At 37.5% G+C, this 19,821-nt stretch overlaps 1 protein-coding gene across 2 annotated transcripts in view; it reads right to left on the reverse strand.

Moving 5' to 3' along the window:
- Positions 1 to 19,821, reverse strand: part of LOC127630933 (inositol polyphosphate-5-phosphatase A-like) — a 52,245-nt gene that overhangs the window by 20,416 nt on the left and 12,008 nt on the right. For both annotated transcript variants that reach the window (XM_052108818.1, XM_052108817.1), the window contains exons 2-5: positions 13,934 to 13,975; positions 10,174 to 10,274; positions 9,721 to 9,808; positions 1,693 to 1,756 (exon numbers count right to left, since the gene is read on the reverse strand). In XM_052108818.1, the coding sequence (XP_051964778.1) occupies positions 1,693 to 1,756; positions 9,721 to 9,808; positions 10,174 to 10,274; positions 13,934 to 13,975 (295 nt within the window). The remainder of the gene's footprint in view (positions 1 to 1,692; positions 1,757 to 9,720; positions 9,809 to 10,173; positions 10,275 to 13,933; positions 13,976 to 19,821) is intronic.

Raw genomic sequence — 19,821 nt, forward strand, 5'->3', positions numbered from 1 at the left:
CAGGTATTCCTTGGTTTTCATGGCTTGGTTTGTGCTCTGACATGCACTGTTAACTGTGGGACCTTATATAGACAGGTGTGTGCCTTTCCAAATCATGTCCAATCAACTGAATTTACCACAGGTGGACTCCAATCAAGTTGTAGAAACATCTCAAGGATGATCAGTGGATACAGGATACACCTGAGCTCAATTTTGAGTGTCATGGCAAAGGTTGTGAATACTTATGTACATGTAAAAAAATGTTTTATAAATTTGCAAAGATTTCAAACAATCTTCTTTCATGTTGTCATTATGGAGTATTTTTTGTAGAATTTTGAGGAAAATAATGAATTTAATCAATTTTGGAATAAGGCTGTAACGTAACACAATGTGGAAAAAGTGAAGCGCTGTGAATAGTTTCCGGAAGCACTGTATGCAGGGTTATAACACTCTTCATCATCATTCGATCATTTTTCAATAACATTTAGTTAAAAGAATATTCAAAAAAAATTATTCATTTTATTTTTTAAATAAAATTCATTTTATCGCCTGCTTTTATCTGGTGGAAATTGCGCTATATAAATTCAGTCAAGTTTTACGAATGAAGCGCAATCTATAACGAGACTAATTTACATAGAATAGAGGGGTGCTTGCGTGTATAGCAATGACAATTATTTAATTTAAATACTGCAGATGCAAAGCTAATTCAAGGCTCGATTGCACCTGCTGAACCTGACTGCTCAACTTTTCACTTGAAAATACAACATGATCACACGGGAAGTCTGCATGTTGTTTCAAAGAGTGCTGGTACCCTAGGATCGGCCACATTATGCTGACCCACAGACAAGAGCCATCTCCTATCAGACATTTTTGCAACCACAGCTGCCAGATTTTTACCGTAAATTTAGCAGGATGTTTTTATGGAGTAAAATTTTTCCTCCACTGATGGTTAGGTTTGGGGTTTGTGTTGGGGAGTTCATTTTATATATAATGTGTATTCCTATTTACTGTATTAAAGCCTGTGCAGCTGAAAACAACTCGCTTCAAAAATAGCTTTTGGTGCCTCTCCGTGGACATTTCATCCCAAAAAAATTCACACGTGGCCATACATCCAAAAACACTTACCACTTTGGCCACTGGGGGCAGTGCTTCGAATTTTGGTGAGCACAGACCAGTTTTAGCTTTAACCTTCTTATGGAAGTAAACTGGGTTGCGAATTTCACTTTAACTTTAAAAATCTGAGATGCTAGTAATCTATAGAGTTTCAGAAGAGATCTACACAATTTCTTAAACTTGGCACAGATGTATATATGATTAAAAGTTTTTAACATGAACATGTCTCTAGAGCGGAGGAGGGCGGGGCCGGGCTGGAACAACGAAGAGCTACGCCTTTTACATTCATTTTAAAGCTCTATAACTCACTGTCTGTAAACAACTGTCTCATTTGTGTCTTCTCTTTTTTTTTTTTTTTGTTTGTTTTTGTAGAATTTCAGGTGAAAGTTTTAAGTAATGAAAATGAGCTATGAAAGAGCAACCTCTGAGCAATAATATTTTCCTCTAGCTGTATTGGAGGTCAGAGTGAACAGACCCATAGATATTGAACAAATCATGTGATTATACATTGAAATTGTCTAAATGTAAATCTCTCAAAATATCTCTTTCACAGAAATTTTATTTGCGTGTACTTTAAAATATAAAGAATTAATTTCTTACCATTGAAGTCATATTGTTGGATATTTTTCAGTGACTTGTGGATGAAATACATGCTTCCCAGAGCCTAAAGTCAAATAAATCAATCAGTCAGTGAAAAAAAACAACACATTTGACGTAAGCAACTGATGGAAGTCCTAATCATGTGCTGAACTGATACTGGCCAAAAGACCTGCCAGTTTAAAAGTCATGCACAGGTTATTGGAGATCTCTACTGTCTGAAGAGCTGCTTTGATTTTAGATGATAATGATGAGCTCAAATCATAATCATTAAACCTCGACTTCCAACATGCTGCTACAGTCAATATTCTTTGTCTCTGAGACAAAACCAGCTGATCATGGACTAGTCCATTGTTTTGGAAACCAAACAGAAAAACAACTCTCAGAGACATATTTACTTTCCAGTAAAATATTTAAACATCCTTCAGACAAATTTACTTGAGAAGCAAAATTGTGCAAGTTAATAAGACATTATTATTTATTAAATTGAATTAATCTTACCCCATAGGCAAATAGTTGTTTTTTCTTGTTTTAAAGGGATAGTTCAGTAAGTTTATGCCTTGCGTTGGAAAAAACATAGTAATTTTTGTTACCAATGGGATGAGAAAAAACATATCTTCTCTAATAAAAAGAAAATTAACATCTTGAAAAGTTGCTTCTCAAGTAAATTGATCTTGTTTTAAGGATGTTTACACATTTTTACAGGAAAACAATAAATAATTACTGAAAACGAAAATGATCATTTGCAGTGGAAATACAAACAAAGCGCAATCTCTCTGGTGTCACACACAAACTCCACTCTTAGTCCTCACACACACTCCTGGTCTTTTCTGACAGGACTGTGAATGGATTTAATGTAAAAGCTGCCTGCTTCAGTGAGCGCACATCAATCCAGCACCACAGAGATCAATACAGACAGAAAATTAAAACAATCACACATGGATTAAACACAGGGGCCCGCTGTCTGCCCACCATATGCCCCGTGCAGGGCAGAGAAAAATCACCTGCCGTTTTGGGAGGATTGGACGTGAAGCAAAGATGATACCGAGTCCACACACACACACATGCTTTCTTGGATTTTGAAATATCCACCCCAGGAGAAAGATGATTGTTTAATATGACAGTGTATTCCAGATGACCATTCTTGAGAGACTGGGGACATTAGTGCAGGAACTTGAGTTCCCATACGCACAACGGCTTTATATGTGTCGAACACATGCACTACCAACTGTGCCATGACTCCAGGAAATGAAGAAATGATGCAGACTGGATTTGAACCTGCATCAACACCACAGCTCAGCATGTCTGGAACACATTGGCTAACTACTAGGCAGCAGCTCCACCAACATGAGTAAAAGAAAAGAAAAAAAAACAGCTATTTCATCTTCAGTTCTTCACGTCGAAGACTTGTTTTAAAGTGGAGTTTTGCAACACCACTGGTTATTACTATCTGATCTGACCCTTAAAAATTAATTTAATTGGTGTAACCCAATATAGTGGGGTTTATTAGGTCATACTGTATTAAATAATATATCTGTCTTCAATAAAACAAGTAAATTTAGATGTTGCCAAAAACTTTTTTTGTGTTGTTACATAAAATCTTTTCCAATAAAATGCCCTCTAGATTGAGAATGTCACTCTAATTACACTCTATCTTCCTGTTTCAATAGGAAATGCATCAACACAGGAAAGACTTCTTTCATGGGTTCTTTAAACTACTTCAACAGCCAAAAGCAAAATGGTCACCAAAACAGTAATATTAGATTTGATTTCTCCACAATTTGATGCTAAAGAACTCATAATCAATATATTGTATTGCAGTAAATACTGTTAAATACCTTTTGACAAGGATTTGTTGTATTTGAAAGACCACTTAGGCATGAGATAAATGGGTCTTTTTGATAAGAGTTTCAAAAACAAGCAACTATGATGGCATAAAACACCCTAATCTTGCTTAAATTCTGCATCTTTTCATAATAAAACACACCCACGCTTTCTCTCATACACACACATGCCCATTGGCTGTGTTAACACCCATCTTCATTCTCATTTCTCTCACATCAACTGTATTGATTTGTAATTAGTTTTTAGATGGTTGTGAATCATCACTTTGCGGGGAAGAGTGTGTGTGTAAATGCAGAGAGTTTCTGGCACACTCACCGAACAAATGGTGTTTTGATAAAAAATCACTTTTAAGTCAATACATTTTTATTAAATGCCGCACTGGCCTGATTGATGAAGATAGGTGTAAAGCTGAGAGTGTGCTGATCTCAGTTTAAGTGTGTGTGTGTGTGTGTGTGTGTGTGTGTGTGTGTGTCTGTTTCACCTACATTGTGAGGACCGTAATATCCCCATAATGTAGGAAAACTTGAAATTACCAACATTGTGAAGACCTCCAATTCAGACTGTCCCTACAATTCAAATGTCATAAAAACCATGATAAATAATTATTTAATTAAAATCAAAAAATGTCAAAAGGGTTCTGTGAGGGTCAGGTTTAGGGGTAGGATTAAGGCCAAAACATACTATATGCATGTTTTTGAGCAAAGAATCTTCTAGATATGCAAACTTGATTTCCATAAGAAATTATTTTAAAACACAAGTACGTGATGCATTCTCAACGTTACCACGAGGGCTCCTATAGCGAGTTTTCTCTGTCAAGTCAACTATAGTTACGGCAGAGCAACAGTTTGAAGAGAATATTGCGGAGCAAGTAAGTTGAAATCATTATATTTATATCAACTTGTCTCAATAATAACAAATCCCGTTAAATGGCAAAAACTTTTGAAGGTAATTCTATAGCCTCCTTGAGTGCTAAGGTTTGTTATCACCGAAGTAATGCAAGAACACACCTATGTATGATCAACAGGACCACGCATTGACAGTGCATTTTGTATATGATTTTTTTTGTATGTATGATATTTCTCTATTTGTACTTATATTTATTCCATCCATCCATCTTCAACCGCTTATCCGGGACCGGGTTTTGGTAGAGCAGACTTTTTTTTGGTAGAGCAAAGTATCCCATATGTCCTTTTCACGGCCACATCCTCCAGCTCATCCTGGGTAATCCCGAGGCGTTCCCAGGCCAGCCGAGAGATATAACCCCTCCAGCGTGTTCTGGTTCTTCCCCTGGACCTCCTCGCAGTTGGACATGCCCAAAACACCTTCGCAGGAAGGCGTCCAGGAGGCATCCTAATCAGATCCTCGAACCACCTCAACTGGCTCTTTTCAAAGTGACCAAGCTCCTATCGGATGATAGAGCTTCGTACCCTATCCCTTAGAGTGAGCCCCGACATCCAACAAAGAAAGCTAATTTCAGCCGCTTGTATTCAATATCTTATTCTTTCCGTCACTACCCAAAGCTCATGACCATAGATGAGGGTTGGAACATACACCAACTAGTAAATTTAGAGGTTTGCCATCTGGCTCAGCTCCTTCTTCACCACCACGTCCTGAACAGTGACCGCATTACTGCAGACACTGCACCAATTCACCTGTCGATCTCACGCTCCAACTTTCTCTCGCTCGTGAACAAGACCACCCTTTTCCGGCAGAGAACCATGGCCTCAGACTTGGAGGTGCTGACCCTCCTTCACACTCGGCCTGAAACCTCTCAAATGAGTGCTGGATGTCACAGCATGATGATGCCAACGGGGCCACATCATCTGCAAATAAAAGGGATGCAACCCTGAGGCCCCCAAACTGGACACACTCCACACCTTGGCTACGCCTTGAGATCCTAACAATGAATATCACAAACAGGATCGGCGACAAGGGACAGCCCTGTTGGAGTCCAACGCCCACTGTGAACAAGCTTGACTTAATGCTGAGGATGCTGACACAGGTCTCGCAATGGTTATACAGGGATCAAATGGCACACACTAGCAGCACCAGTACACCTTATACCTGCAGCGTCCCACACTGGACATCCTGTGTGGGATGCTGGTCATATGCCTTATGCATGTACACTGGATGAGCAAACTCCCACGCACCCTCTAGGACCAGTGCTAAGGTAAAGAGCTGATCCACTGTTCCAAGACCAGGACAAAATCCACATTGTTTGATCCAAAGTTCGACAATCAGCTGGAGTCTCCTCTCCAGCACCCTGGCATAAGCTTTCCCAGGTAGGCTGAGAAGTGTGATCCCTCGATAGTTGGAACACACCCTCCGGTATCCCTTTTTAAAAATGGGAACCACCACACCTGTCTGTCAAATCCCTAGGTACCACCCCATATATCAGCCATGACAGCCCAACAACACCCAGGGCCTTCAGCATCTCAGGGCAAATTACATCCACCCCTGGTGCCTTGCCACTTCGAAGCTCTTTGACTACCTCAGTGACCCCCCCCCAATTCGCACCCATGTGTGTGCCCCAATGACCATGGGAGCTGTGCAGCACTGGCTCCTAGTAGGGTCTCTCTTGGCAAATTGGTCCCAGGCAAGAGGCCAGATGAAGAGCGATCCAAAACTCCCCTATGATGTGGCCAGCTTGAAGAAAAGCGACCTCGCCCAGAACAGGAAATCCAGGGCCCTCTCCTGGAGCCAGGCCCAGGAGAGGAGCTCACAGGCGAGTGCCTGGTGGCTGGGCTTTGACCCATGGGGCCTCTAGCCAGCCTTAGCCCAAATAAAAAACGTAGGGCAGCCTCATTGTGGGACCATCACCTGCAAGGAGAGAAATAGGGGACTGGTGCAATGCCCAACGGGTAGAAGGCAAAGGTGGAGGCCTGTGTGGCCTGGACATTGGTTCCAGAAACTGGCATATATTAATTGAATGTAAAATATATATATATTGGTAACAAGAATTGGTGGAGGTGGCAAAGGGCCCACTCTTTAACAGAATAACACACTCACTCTCTCTCTCTCACTCTCTCTCTCTCTCTCTCTCTCTCTCTCTCTCTCTCACACACTCACACACTCACACACACACACACTCACACACACACACACACACTCACACACTCACACACACACACACACACACACACACACACACACACACACGTAAACCTTCAGTTTATTTATCATGTTCAGATGAGAGGGGCCTAATCAATAGTTTTAATCTGGAGTTAAACGTATTGACTTGGTTCGCTGCCTAGCCACTCCCGCACATTAACCCAGTCCATCAAGAAACAGACCAAACACGTACCATATACACACACACACACACACACACACACACACACACACCACCCCTCACTTGGGTGGGCTGAGGGTTAATAGCCTGCCACTTTCTCACATAATAGCAACTTCTCACATATTTTTTTTATACTGTTTACTGTTACTTTTAGTAATGAGAGGTAAACCCCTGGCTTTACCGTGAGTTTTACACTACTATTGTTAAACTGCAAATCTCAAAGAGAGGTACTTGTATCTATGTTTAAGGTTACAAATAAAATATAATTTGAAGTATTCCACACACAAGAAAAGCAATTAGTTCTGGCTTTTGATAGTGCAAGGAAATTAAATACAAGTAAATGAATGTGCCCATACACACTAAAATGAATTAAGAGACCAGCAGTGCCTTAACATTCACTGATGAGTCACATTAACAATAAAAGTATAGTCATGCCAATAGAGAGTGAGAAAATTAAAAAATGGTCCTCAATTGGCAGCATTTGTAGCATAATATTTATTACCACAAAAATGTATTTCGACATCTCCTCCTTTTCTTTAAAAGAAGAAGCAAATATTGAGGTTACAGTGAGGCACTTACAATGGAAGTATGTTTTATTTATTTTTTATGCTAAAATACTCAGTGTTTCAAAAGTATAGCCACAAGACATAATATACATGTTAACATGATTTTACTGTGATAAAATCGCTTACTAACCTTTTCTGTGTAAAGTTATAGCCAATAGCATCTTTGTTGCAATGACGATGTAATGTCTACAAAACCTAAACTCCTAAAATGACTGTAAAAATTACAATTTAAACAACTTTACAGCTCAAATAATACATGAGTTTGAACAGAAGAATTAATGTAAGTACTTTTATAAAATTCTAAGCTTCACATTTCTGCTTTTAAACTCTCCAAAAATGGTCCTATTCACTTCCATTGTAAGTGCTTCACTGTAGCCTCTATGTTTGCTTTTTTGAAAGAAAAAGAGGGACAAGACAAAATGTTTTTAGTGGTAGTCAAGATTATGCCACAAATGCTGTCGATTGAGCTTAACTTGTATTGAACCTGGAATATTCCATTAAATACAAGGTTGAGGTAGAGTATGAATTGAATTTGTCATATTTCAGAATTTTATGATGCTATTATATTAACATGATATTTCTGTATAATCATGGGATAAAATAATATTTAACTGGTCATCCGGGTACTGCGGGTCATCTTTCCTACTTCTCGTATCACTCTGCAATCTTTAAATAAGGTTATACATTTATTTAAACTCAAATCAATATTTCATGTCCATTTATTTATTTGGCAAGTAGACTTGTAATACTGTAAGAGGGTTAATGAGCAGTCAGATGGTAATACAAAATAGACCGGAATTCAGCTGTTTCTGGAGACTCTGCAGTCTTTATCTTATGATATAATAACATAATTTCAACTCAAAACTATATTTAATTTCCATTTCATTATTTATTTGGAATGCAGCCATGTAGTAAGCGTGATAATCTACAGTCAGCTGGTCTTTTTCGCAAAACAAAGCCTACCAGGGTGATCAGGACCCAAACGCAGAGCTGTAGATTATCCCTTATATATTCAGTTTTGCAGAGATTAATATTTAATAGCTCAGATCAATTCAGTATGTGTGGAAAGACAAGTTCATTGTAGGTTGGTGTAGCATAGTGGGCTTACAACTGAAAACTGAAAACTTGTATGTATTCCATGCTGTGCTTTCTTGAGCGATGCATTTTCTGCATTAAAGGTTTTGGGGCAAATTTCAGGCCACCGATGCAAATGTAATAATACTTCACACATTGTTTTCTGCTTATGTAACTGTGTCATCATCTTCTGTTCTGCACTTTTATATGAGAAGCTAAACACAGGTCCACCCAACAGAAGTACACAGCAACCAGATGTGCAGGCAGACCTGTTTCCAACAAGCAACCCAGAATAATTTGGACAGTGCTGTGCGAATCACAAAACCTGCACATCGAAGAGATCAGGGAAGTCAAACACCTCAAATGGACCAGCACTTTAATAGTTCTTTAAATATGAAACCAGGTTATTTTAAAACTGAATAAAAAAGGGGTAGATGCTAAAAAGCATTCAGATGCACACATTAAAATCCAAAATATTTAGCTTTAAAGTAAAAATGCGTTCATGAGATAATATAATATAATAATGCTGTACATTGTGGTTCCTGCCTGAAAACAATGTACAGTACTTGGTAGATTGGGTTGAGCTTTAATTGAAAATCTGTTCTGTTTTCTATGTCCTTAACAGATTGCAATTGGTAAAATACTGATAGGCTGGTCCATAATTCATCAGGGCCCAGGCATTCAAGCCCTTGATTCTAACTGGTTGCATTATAATAATAACTCATGTATCTTATGTACTGTATATTGCAGATATGTCATTTAATTATTAATTAAACACTAGTTTAACCACCAAAGTGGATTTTGTTATCCTAGATAAATCTTGGAGTACTGTACTGGTTAAAAGTGTCATAAATAATATTGGATAAAAGTATCTACTAAATACTAACTGTGATTCTATGTAGAATTCTGAGATTGAGGTGTTTTACCATTTCAGAAAGGAACATTTGTAACAAACATAACAGGTGTGCATAGAGTGCATATTTTTAACTAACTTTGCAATTGTATAATATTAACTTTGAAGCACTGCTGTGAATAAAGCTAAAATTTGCATTAACATGTTATATGAAACAAGAAGGTGAGTCTGGGCAGAGCAGTCTCACGATAGTTGCAGAGCTCCACCTAGTGGATACACAAAGCAACCACAGCATAGAGGGTCCCAGCACACCAGGACCCATTTCACATGAACAAGGTCACTAAGCAACAAAGAAAAGTTACCCTGTCAGATTACAATATTGTAACAGTCATATGACTCACCGTGAAACTGTCAGCTGCCTTGAAATGACTGTCTACATAGACACAAACTCTGTCAAAGTCTTTCATCTCAGAGCTGGACTCCACGGTCCTGTATTTGAAAGAGAACAAAGGATAAAAAGAATATAGTTAATGGATAAACATCAAAATATAAACAACCAAAACATCTTGTAATTTTTTTTCGTTTTGTATAATGCATTGCTATGCCACAGAGACCTAAAAAGTACTGAAAAGTAGCACGGCACTACCAGCCATTTTGGATATTTTACCATGTTGTTTTCTTCCTATAATGTGGTAGTACCATGGTATTCTTTGAAGTACCTTGTAATCATTCAGTACTATGGTATTTAGCAAGGTACCATGGAATTACCATCTGATACCAGGGTAGTGCAACAGCACTTTTTTGAAAACATATTTAGGAAAGTACATTTTGTAAAACATTTGCTGAATTCCTACCAGAAGAAGTTTTCTGCGTGGCCCATATTAACCATATAGTCCTTTCCACCGACTTCCTGAAAGTGTAGGGCGACGAAGCATGGCTTGTACCTGTGCACCGTCTGAGAAGACATCATTGATATAAGACCAACAGTTCATTCATTCACAAGTGTGTTTTTCAGCTGATGTGTCTTGAATATATTACAGTGTTAGTTCTCCCAAAAATGAAAATTCTCTCATCATATACTCAGCCTCATGCCGTCCCAGATGTGTATGACTTTCTTTCTTCTGCTGAATACAACTAAAGATTTTTAGAAGAATATTTCAGCTCTGTATGTCCATCCAATGCAAGTAAATGGGTGCCAACATATTGAAGCTCCAAAATCCAAAAGGGCAGCATAAAAGTACTCCAGATGACTCTGGTGGTTAAATCCATATCTTCATAAGTCATATGATAGGTGTGAGAAACATATCATAACATTTTCACTTTCTCCTTCTTTTGTTTTGGGTGATTCTCTTTCGTTGTGCATATAGCCCCCTACTGGGCAGGGAGGAGAACTTATGATAATAAATGACTTATATATTGATCTGTTTCTCACCAACACCTATAATATTGTGTCAGAACACATGGATTTAACCGCTTAAGTTGTATGGATTACTTATATGCTGCCTTTATATGGATTTTGGAGCTTCAAAATTTTGGTCACCATTCACTTGCTTTGTGAGGACCTACAGAGCTGAAATATTCTCCTACAACTCTTAATTTGTGTTCTGCAGAAGAAAGTCATACACATCTGGGATGGCAGGAGGGTGAGTAAATGATGAGAGATTTTTCATTTCTGGATGAACTTTCACTTTAGTATATTGAGTCAGAGTTGAAGAGGAACATTAAACTGACAATAATAGAACAAAATACTGATTGCACTGAATTATTTTTTGTACTTTAACATTTCATTGCTTATTCTTTTAATACATTCTTCAATTAAACTTTTACTTTTTTTATTTCTATTTCTTTTCCCTTTCATTTTCATGCTCATAAATTATTTTAAACTGAACTTTAATGTTTTAACTTCTTTTCTTTATTAGGTCTACGTAAAGCACTTTGAATTAGCATTGTATCTGAAATGTGCTGTATAAATGAACTTGAACAAAGAGCAGTACTATAAGAACAAAATGCACAATAAACTGTATTATATACAGTAGATCATAAATACTGGATGACAAGAGGCAGTACACAGTACCAGACAAAAAATAGACAAAGACTTGGCAAAAATCACGATCAATCTAGTGTTGTCAAAAGTACCGGTACTTCTGTACCAAGTCGATACTAAAATAAAAAAAGATGTAATGATATCAGTATTTCTGCAGCGACACCTGTAATACGAGCACCGACTCTATCCGCCACCAGCACGCAATATGACTGACACAAGACAGCTTTAAAATGCTAACAAGCTTATTTTTAATGCGTGTTCTGTTATTTCATGTACACTGAAATAACCAATTAAACAAATTAAATTAGTGACATGTCCTAATGTGCTTTATTGAACTGCTAAAGGCTGCAATCTTACTGTGGATGAGCTGTGTACTTGAAATAAATCAGACCGCTCATCCACTAGAAACTCCACAGACAACAAGAATCATTCACATTGTATCATATGACAGAGCAGGGCACTGATCCATTGTGAACAACGCAAATATAAAATATATATTTATATAATTAAAATCACAGCACTTGTGCTTTAATCGCAGCTCAGCTTTATTTATATCGTATTTAAAACGACAGTTCACAGTAATAAAATCTAAAACATAACATTTCACAATTAGCACATACACAAACACCAGAAATCTAAAATACAAACACTCCAAAACGGTGTCCTACATTTCCTTTGTCAGACTCAAAGGCCAGTGTAAACAGAGGAGATTGTGATGGCAACTATTTATCCGGAAAAGTGAAGCACCTGGCAAAAAATACACGTCATAATAAAAGCACAATTCAAAATAAAACCTAAATGCCTGAATAAACTGATTTAAAATATATAACAACTGTATAGTAAAATATAATATTCACTGTAATACTAATAATAATAATAATAATTATTCAAAACATCACAAGTTGTTGACATGTTGAAAAGTTATATTTTCACTTGTTAATTTATTGAGCAGATAACATTTTGATGATGAAATTAAAATAAACTTTAAAAAAATTTAAATAATAATTAAAAATAACTAAACTGTTGTGTTCAATAGCACATTATAATATTAGCATATTTTTGCTGGTTACTGAAATTGGTATCAAGAACTGTGAAATTTCACTGGTATCGGTACCGACCACTGAAATGGTACCGTGAAAACACTAGATCAATCAGTAAATTTTTTAAAGCTGAAGTGCACTGGCAGCGGCAACAAATGGAATTGCAAAAATAATGACTTTTCTTTTTTTCAAAAAAGTTTTCCAAACTCTCCACTCATCTGCAATCAGGATGCTCAAACAAACAAGTAATATAAAAGCACCACAGTGTCACAGTGCATTTTTCAGCAGAATCAGCCTCCAAATCCCTTACTTGTAATTGTTTCTGAATATTAAGCTGGGATAGACGAGAGTAAGCATGACACACTTTACCTTTATCATGTCATGTCAAAGCAATAACTAAATCAGCATACTATCATCTGAAAAATATTGTAAGAATTAGATGCTTTGTTTCCAGTCAAGACCTAGAGAAACTTGTGCATGCTTTCATCACCAGCAGGGTGGATTATTGTAATGGACTCCTCACTGGCCTTCCCAAAAAGACCATAAGACAGTTGCAGCTCATACAGAACGCTGCTGCCAGGATTCTGAGCAGAACCAGAAAATATGAACATATCACAGCAGTCCTCAGGTCTTTACACTGGCTCACAGTTACATTTAGGATTGATTTTAAAGTATTATTACTGGTATATAAATCACTCAATGGGCTAGGACCTCAATATATTGCAGATATGCTCACTGAATATAAACCCAACAGATCACTCAGATCATTAAGATCACATCAGCTAGAAATACCAAGGGTTCACTCTAAGCAAGGAGAGTCTGCTTTTAGCTATTATGCCAGCCGCAGCTGGAACCAGCTTCCAGAAGAGATCAGATGTGCTCCTACAGTAGTCACATTCAAATCAAGACTCAAAACACATCTGTTTAGCTGTGCATTTACTGAAGGAGCACTGTGCCGCTGTGTCCGACTGTTTGTACTGTATTTTATTTTATTTTATATTCTAAACTGTTTCAATTATTCTTATTTTAAAAACAATTAATCTCTTCTATGTAAAGCACTTTGAATTACCATTGTGTATGAAATGTGCTATCTAAATAAACTTGCCTTGCCTTGCCTTTAAATGTACAGATGGACTCTTCACTAGCAGGAAAATCATCAAATCTATGATTCAACATCAATGAACTCAAAAGCAGATAACATGATAAACATAAAACATGATTTTATGGTGTACCAAAGATAGGTCATATAAATATGTGACAAAACACCTTTTGGTTTACAGTGGCATTAAAAAGTATAAAGTTCACACTCTATAGGTTTTGGCAAATATATGAGAGTGTTTATAGCAGCTTTGTGCAGATGGACAGATGTGTCTGACTTTTTCACTATAAAAGAAAGACCATCTTAAAAAAGATCCTGTTGTTTAGCTATTCATACAGCATACATTAAGCACCTTAGGACTTTTTAAAGGCAAGATACTCAATCTGTGTGTGTGTGAATGTTTTCAGACCCATGAAAGAGATTAAACTCACCGTGAAGAGCTCTCGCAGCCAGTCTTTTTCAATCTCACCCACCTGAGGATGAAAAACATATTTCCCTGTTAGCCCACTTCTATATAATTACAGAAATAAAATGGTCAGACTAAACATCTGCTTTGTTTTAACAAAGAGCTTTCAACGGCAATTTGGCACTCTTAGATGTACTGGCTACTAATGGATTGCATTACTTTCAAGTCACTGAATTCAATAATTGGAAAATTAACTTGTGCATGATATTATGGGTCTTTCATTGTCCCATCACAGACAAATGTAACACAGAAGGTCGTTTCAAACCATTGAGAGGCATCACTGCATGTCAATGCAATTTCCTTTAATAACTAGCATTTCTATCATGATGCCATATTATCCTGAACAGTATGTCATTCATCAATGGTGTGAAAGTACATCCTTTACTTCTCTTTCACATGATAGCTTCAAGTTATCAAAAGCATGTTGTTCTTACACAACTACCAAAGCAGACAAGAAACATATCCTGTCTTATAATACACTATATCACCATAATACTCGGATGTGCAGTCAACATATGCTGTTCAACAGATGTCTATTGATTTCATCTATAAAGCCGCTAAACTCACTGTATTAAGCTATTGTGTATTAAAAGCAATGCTGGATAAAATATTAAACATATTTAAAACCAATAAAAGGATTTCAAACAAAGAAACTCATCATCCATATAAACAATTCCAAACATCATGAATAATATACTGTATGTAGAACTGAAAGCAAAAGCCTTTTAAAAGAGTGTGTTTTTGTGTGGATTGGCTATAAATGGAGTCTCATCAAATGTTGATTAAATGTTTGTCAAACATTGTGCAATGTTTATCTGTGGCACTGGCTTTGAGTAGCAACTCTCACTCACAGTTATATCTGATATCTTGGATATGAAGCAATGTGAAGTCAAGGTAATGTTTAATCCTTAAGACAAAGAAGGTTGAAGAGTACAAAAGAAAAACAGCAAATACTTTGTGAGAAGTCCTACAGGAAAATATCTCAAAATAGAATCGACATTTTTCCTACTTAAATGTTTTATAAATCAGATGCACTGTGCCTGTCATGTCACATCCATTCAAGTGTTTTATTTATTTAAAGTTTGTTCATGACTTTTGCTTGCACAGTGATGCGCACGACTGTAGTTCCAGTTTCAGCCACTGAAGGGCACTTCAGAAATTTGGAAAGCACAAACTGATTTTCGGTGACAAAATATTCAAACTCCTGTCACCGTAAGATCAGTCTGGCTTTAGGCTATACATTTTTACCCATGACTGCATTTAAAAAATGTTATTGAAGAATTAAGGAGACGCCAGTGATAAAACATTTAATTAACAATTCTAACATTCTACTGTTTTGATGAATGTAACTGGGATTTAAACCTAGATCATAACTCCTGCTTGTGTTAATGTGTGTGTGTGTGTGTGTGTGAGCGTGTATTTATCACTTTGTGGGGACCAAATGTCCCCATAAGGATAGTAAAACCCGAAATGTTTGACCTTGTGGGGACATTTTGTCGGTCCCCATGAGGAAAACAGCTTATAAATCATACTAAATTATGTTTTATTGAAAATGTAAAAATGCAGAAAGTTTTCTGTGAGGGTTAGGTTTAGGGGTAGGGTTAGGTTTAGGGGATAGAATATAAAGTTTGTACAGTATAAAAACTATTATGTCTATGGAAAGTCCCCATAAAACATGAAAACACTACGTGTGTGTGTGTGTGTGTGTGTGTGTGTGTGTGTGTGTGTGTGTGTGTGTGTGTGTGTGTGTGTGTGTGTGTGTGTGTGTGTCATCAATCCGTGCATTGTTTCGGCCAATGCTTTGGCTTTGTTGTATAGTCATTGGCATGTGTCAAACTTATTGCTATATTATATATGACAAAGTTAATACTATAAAATATTGACATAATATTTTAGTTTATCTTCTATTTATTTTAATTAGATCAGATACAGTTAGATGGGGATTTTACATTGTCATGTTACAACGTGCCCCTCGCCATTTCACTTTCTTTTTTTCCAAGGAGATGGTGAAAGATGTATATGCTATATTCATGAAACAATTCCACATATTTGTACCAGACCATATGTAAAATTGATGTGAAAAAAGAAACCCCAAGTGCATTTACACAAACTCAAGAAATCCAAAAATTGTTAGATTACACACATTTAAAATATTTTTTTAATTAAATTTTATTTTCCTAAAATAATATATAGACTCTGATTTCATCTAAATATTCTTTTCAAAAATACATATTTAATGGCAGTGCAAGCTTATACATATATATTATGGAGTTAAACAATGAAGGATTTGAAATAGTCAGTTAGATGTGATATTTGACATTAGGATTATACAGTATTCCCCCATAGCATAATTATACACAATATTCATCATTAGCCTATATATAGTAGACTAATATGGCACTATCATTAAACCTCTGTAAACTTTCATTTTCTCTGGCGCCGTCAGAGCTGATTATTCTCATGCTTCAAATGGACATTCGCTCCCGATTTCATCCGAAACTCATTGTACAACACTTGTGACTGCTAGTGTGCAATCATATTTTAGAGCTCCTTGTGTGCAATGAAGCGACTTCCATTTGTATGACCGCCAGGGGCGGACTGGGACTAAAAAGTGGCCCTGGACTTTCTGGCCCAGAGTTGCCCACCAAACCTGGCCAGCAACACACCATAACACACCAGCTCATTGATTTCATTTTCCAAGTCAATTTCCAATTTTTGTGTATGATACTCATCACAACAATGGTTCCCACAGTGCAAAAAATCTCATTACTTTAAAACATATAAAGCCACCGTAAACGTGATGAGTGGATTTACATAAAACAGTTCTTTATGATCGTTTGTATTAATACTACAGCTAGGAAATAGCTTTAAACGGCTTTAAACTAACAACTTCAGCATTACAGCTCATCACAGCTGAGAGAAACAACAGACAGATTAATTACACAATGGGTGCTGTTTAAAATGGCGGAGGACATTGCAGTTTCTATAGTGATCGACTCTTGTGCACCAGCTACTGCAAAATAGGGAGAAATACCCCCCCCCTTGGACGCTACTTTTCCACTGAGAAAGCTGATCTTCAGAAAGCTGACAGCATCTCTGCTTGGGAGTGGCAACAGGTGATTGCACACATTCAATCTCTCTCTCTCACACACACACACACACACACACACACACACACACACACACACACACACACACACACACACACACACACACATCCATCCTTGTTTATCCAATAACTTGTTTCTGAAGTGACATTTATAACGGAGGCTTGGACACATCATTTGTTTTGAACCAACAACGGCAGATTCTGATCCGTCGCGTATGAAAGTAGTTCAATGCACAACATTTTTTCTTATACCATTCTCAATTTTTCCTAATTTTTAAAAATGTACTTGTTCATTGAACTGTTGTATATAAGCAATATCACACTCGCAATCGTGCTATATGGCCCTAAATCAGCACTGCTGTGATTACCTACGACCAAATACTTTAGGAATATTTTGAATAGGGATGTCCCGATACGATACCTAGATCGGTATCGGCTTCGATATTGACGTTTTTAGACGGATCGGGCATCGGTCTGACGAGCCCGACCCAAATCCGATACTCTGTGTTAGTCATGTTCGTTACTGTCAAGCTTAAAAAATGACATAAAAGAACTGTTAAAACATTAAAGCGGTTCATATGACTCGTGCATTTTATTCAAAGCCACTTGAAGACACGCGATAGCTCTGTGAATTGCAATAGGCTGTGTTTAATAAGTAAACATATAAATGCACGCGCAGCTTCAGCCCGTTAGTGAATGGTGCTTCGGTTTACACACACACGCGCGGCTATTTATAGCCTTCACACGTGCACAATATTTGAGCGCTACAAACGAACATCTCAGATGTAGATGCTCAGCAGTTCGGTTCACTTATAATATGGACTTAAAACGGCACTGGAGGTGCATTTAACCAGAATATAAATAAGAAGCGAATTAAACTTGTAACGCTTGGACCGGATAACTCGAGAGAACTCGAGGGAAGAAAGAGCTTGAAGGCTGAAAGGCTGTATCACTCACATTTAATGACAAGTGCACAGGCAATGCAATCTTCTCATACATGAGAGCTACTCTTCCTTAGCGTCACAAAACTTATAAAATAAAATATACAGAAAAAAGGGTAGAGCACGTCTAGCATCTACAATGTCCTCGTCTCATCTCCAACCATGTCATCACGCATAGTACACGTCATGAGTGACGTAACCATCTCTCTTAAAGGGGCACACTGCATTATAATGTGATAAACATGAATACACAGTAACGATCGTTACAAACTGTGAATAAAAAGGGTGAGGGTTTAAAAGTTAAAGCTGTCATGGAGAGACTCACAGCAGAGATATGAACTCTGCAGGGTTTATTGAGCAGAGGATTGAAACAGTGATGTAAACATTGTGAGTAAATCCAGTTAAGCAGAGTGGCAAACAGCAGGTAAGTAATATCCAGACAGTGTATAGACACGATGAAAGAGATAACTTACAACAATTTTATGATACTTGCAGGCAATAATGAAGACACATGTTTGACATAGTATTTCTGAGACTCCAGAACTTTCTACTATCGATGAGAACAGGCACAGAGTGTGAGTGTGAGTGTGAGTGAGAGTGAGAGTGAGAGTGAGAGTGAGAGTGTGAGTGAGAGTGTGAGAGAGAGAGAGAGAGAGAGAGAGAGAGAGAGAGAGAGAGAGAGAGAGAGAGAGAACGCACGGGTGAGAAAGTGGGGTATTTATGCAGTCATTGATTAGCCACTAATGATATGCAGGTGCGTGTAATCAGAACTCAGGGAGTGCCAGTATCCAGTATGCTAGTTAATAATAAAGTGTTTCTTAATAAGCTATACATTTATATTGAAATAATGTGTAGTTAAAGGTTTGTGTTTCTTTACATATTAAAGAGTACACCCAATTATTTCCACACAATAATGTAAAGATATTATAAACTGATTATGCAATAAAACAACACTGGTATCGGATCGGGATCGGTATCGGCCAATACTGAGATTTCCGTTATCGGAATCGGATTGGAAGTGGAAAAAGTGGTATCGGGACATCACTAATTTTGAATATTCACTCTGTAATGGGTTCTGCATGGGCATGTTGGAGCCCAGGGCAGCCGCCTATGTTGCCCATAGGACGGGCCAGTACTTGTGCAACAACGGGATAGCTCAATTTACCCAGTGGCCCACCGGGAAAATGCCCCGTGCTCCCGACGGCCAGTTCGCCCCTGATGACCACGTAACCTAGGCCTACATTTACACTCCTAGTACCTGATAGTGTTGGGTTCGAGTCCACCTTAGTTGAGTCCGAATCAAGTCTGAGTCTGTAAACAGTCAAGTCCGAGTGAATCTATTTAAGAATTTGAATTCAAATTGTAACCGTAAACTCAACATCAATATTTTAAGCTTATTTTAACCTACACATCTAAGAAAAACATTTTGTCAATATGAATGCAAAAAACAAATGATTAGTAGCATCCTGCTGAACAAATTTCAAAGTGGTTTCAGAATGACAGCATATACTTTATTTATATTTCTGGATGAGAGTGGCAGAGCATGTCAGGCGAATGGCGATCTCTTTCTCACACACACATATAGCGGGTGTGAGAGTTAAATAAGTACTTTGAAAGAGTGTGCGCTGCTACTCTCAGCCAGAATAATCACATGTAAGGACATATATGCATGAAAAGGGATGTGCAGTATCAAATACACAGAATGTATGATAGTACTAACTGTAGATCATTATGAAGACAAAGCCAAATCCCGGACATTTAAAGGCAATTTTTAAATCCTGAACGGATGTTTTTTTCAGGTCT

The sequence above is a fragment of the Xyrauchen texanus genome, chromosome 37 (genome assembly GCF_025860055.1).
Source record: "Xyrauchen texanus isolate HMW12.3.18 chromosome 37, RBS_HiC_50CHRs, whole genome shotgun sequence".
In the NCBI taxonomy this organism is placed as follows: Eukaryota; Metazoa; Chordata; class Actinopteri; order Cypriniformes; family Catostomidae; genus Xyrauchen; species Xyrauchen texanus.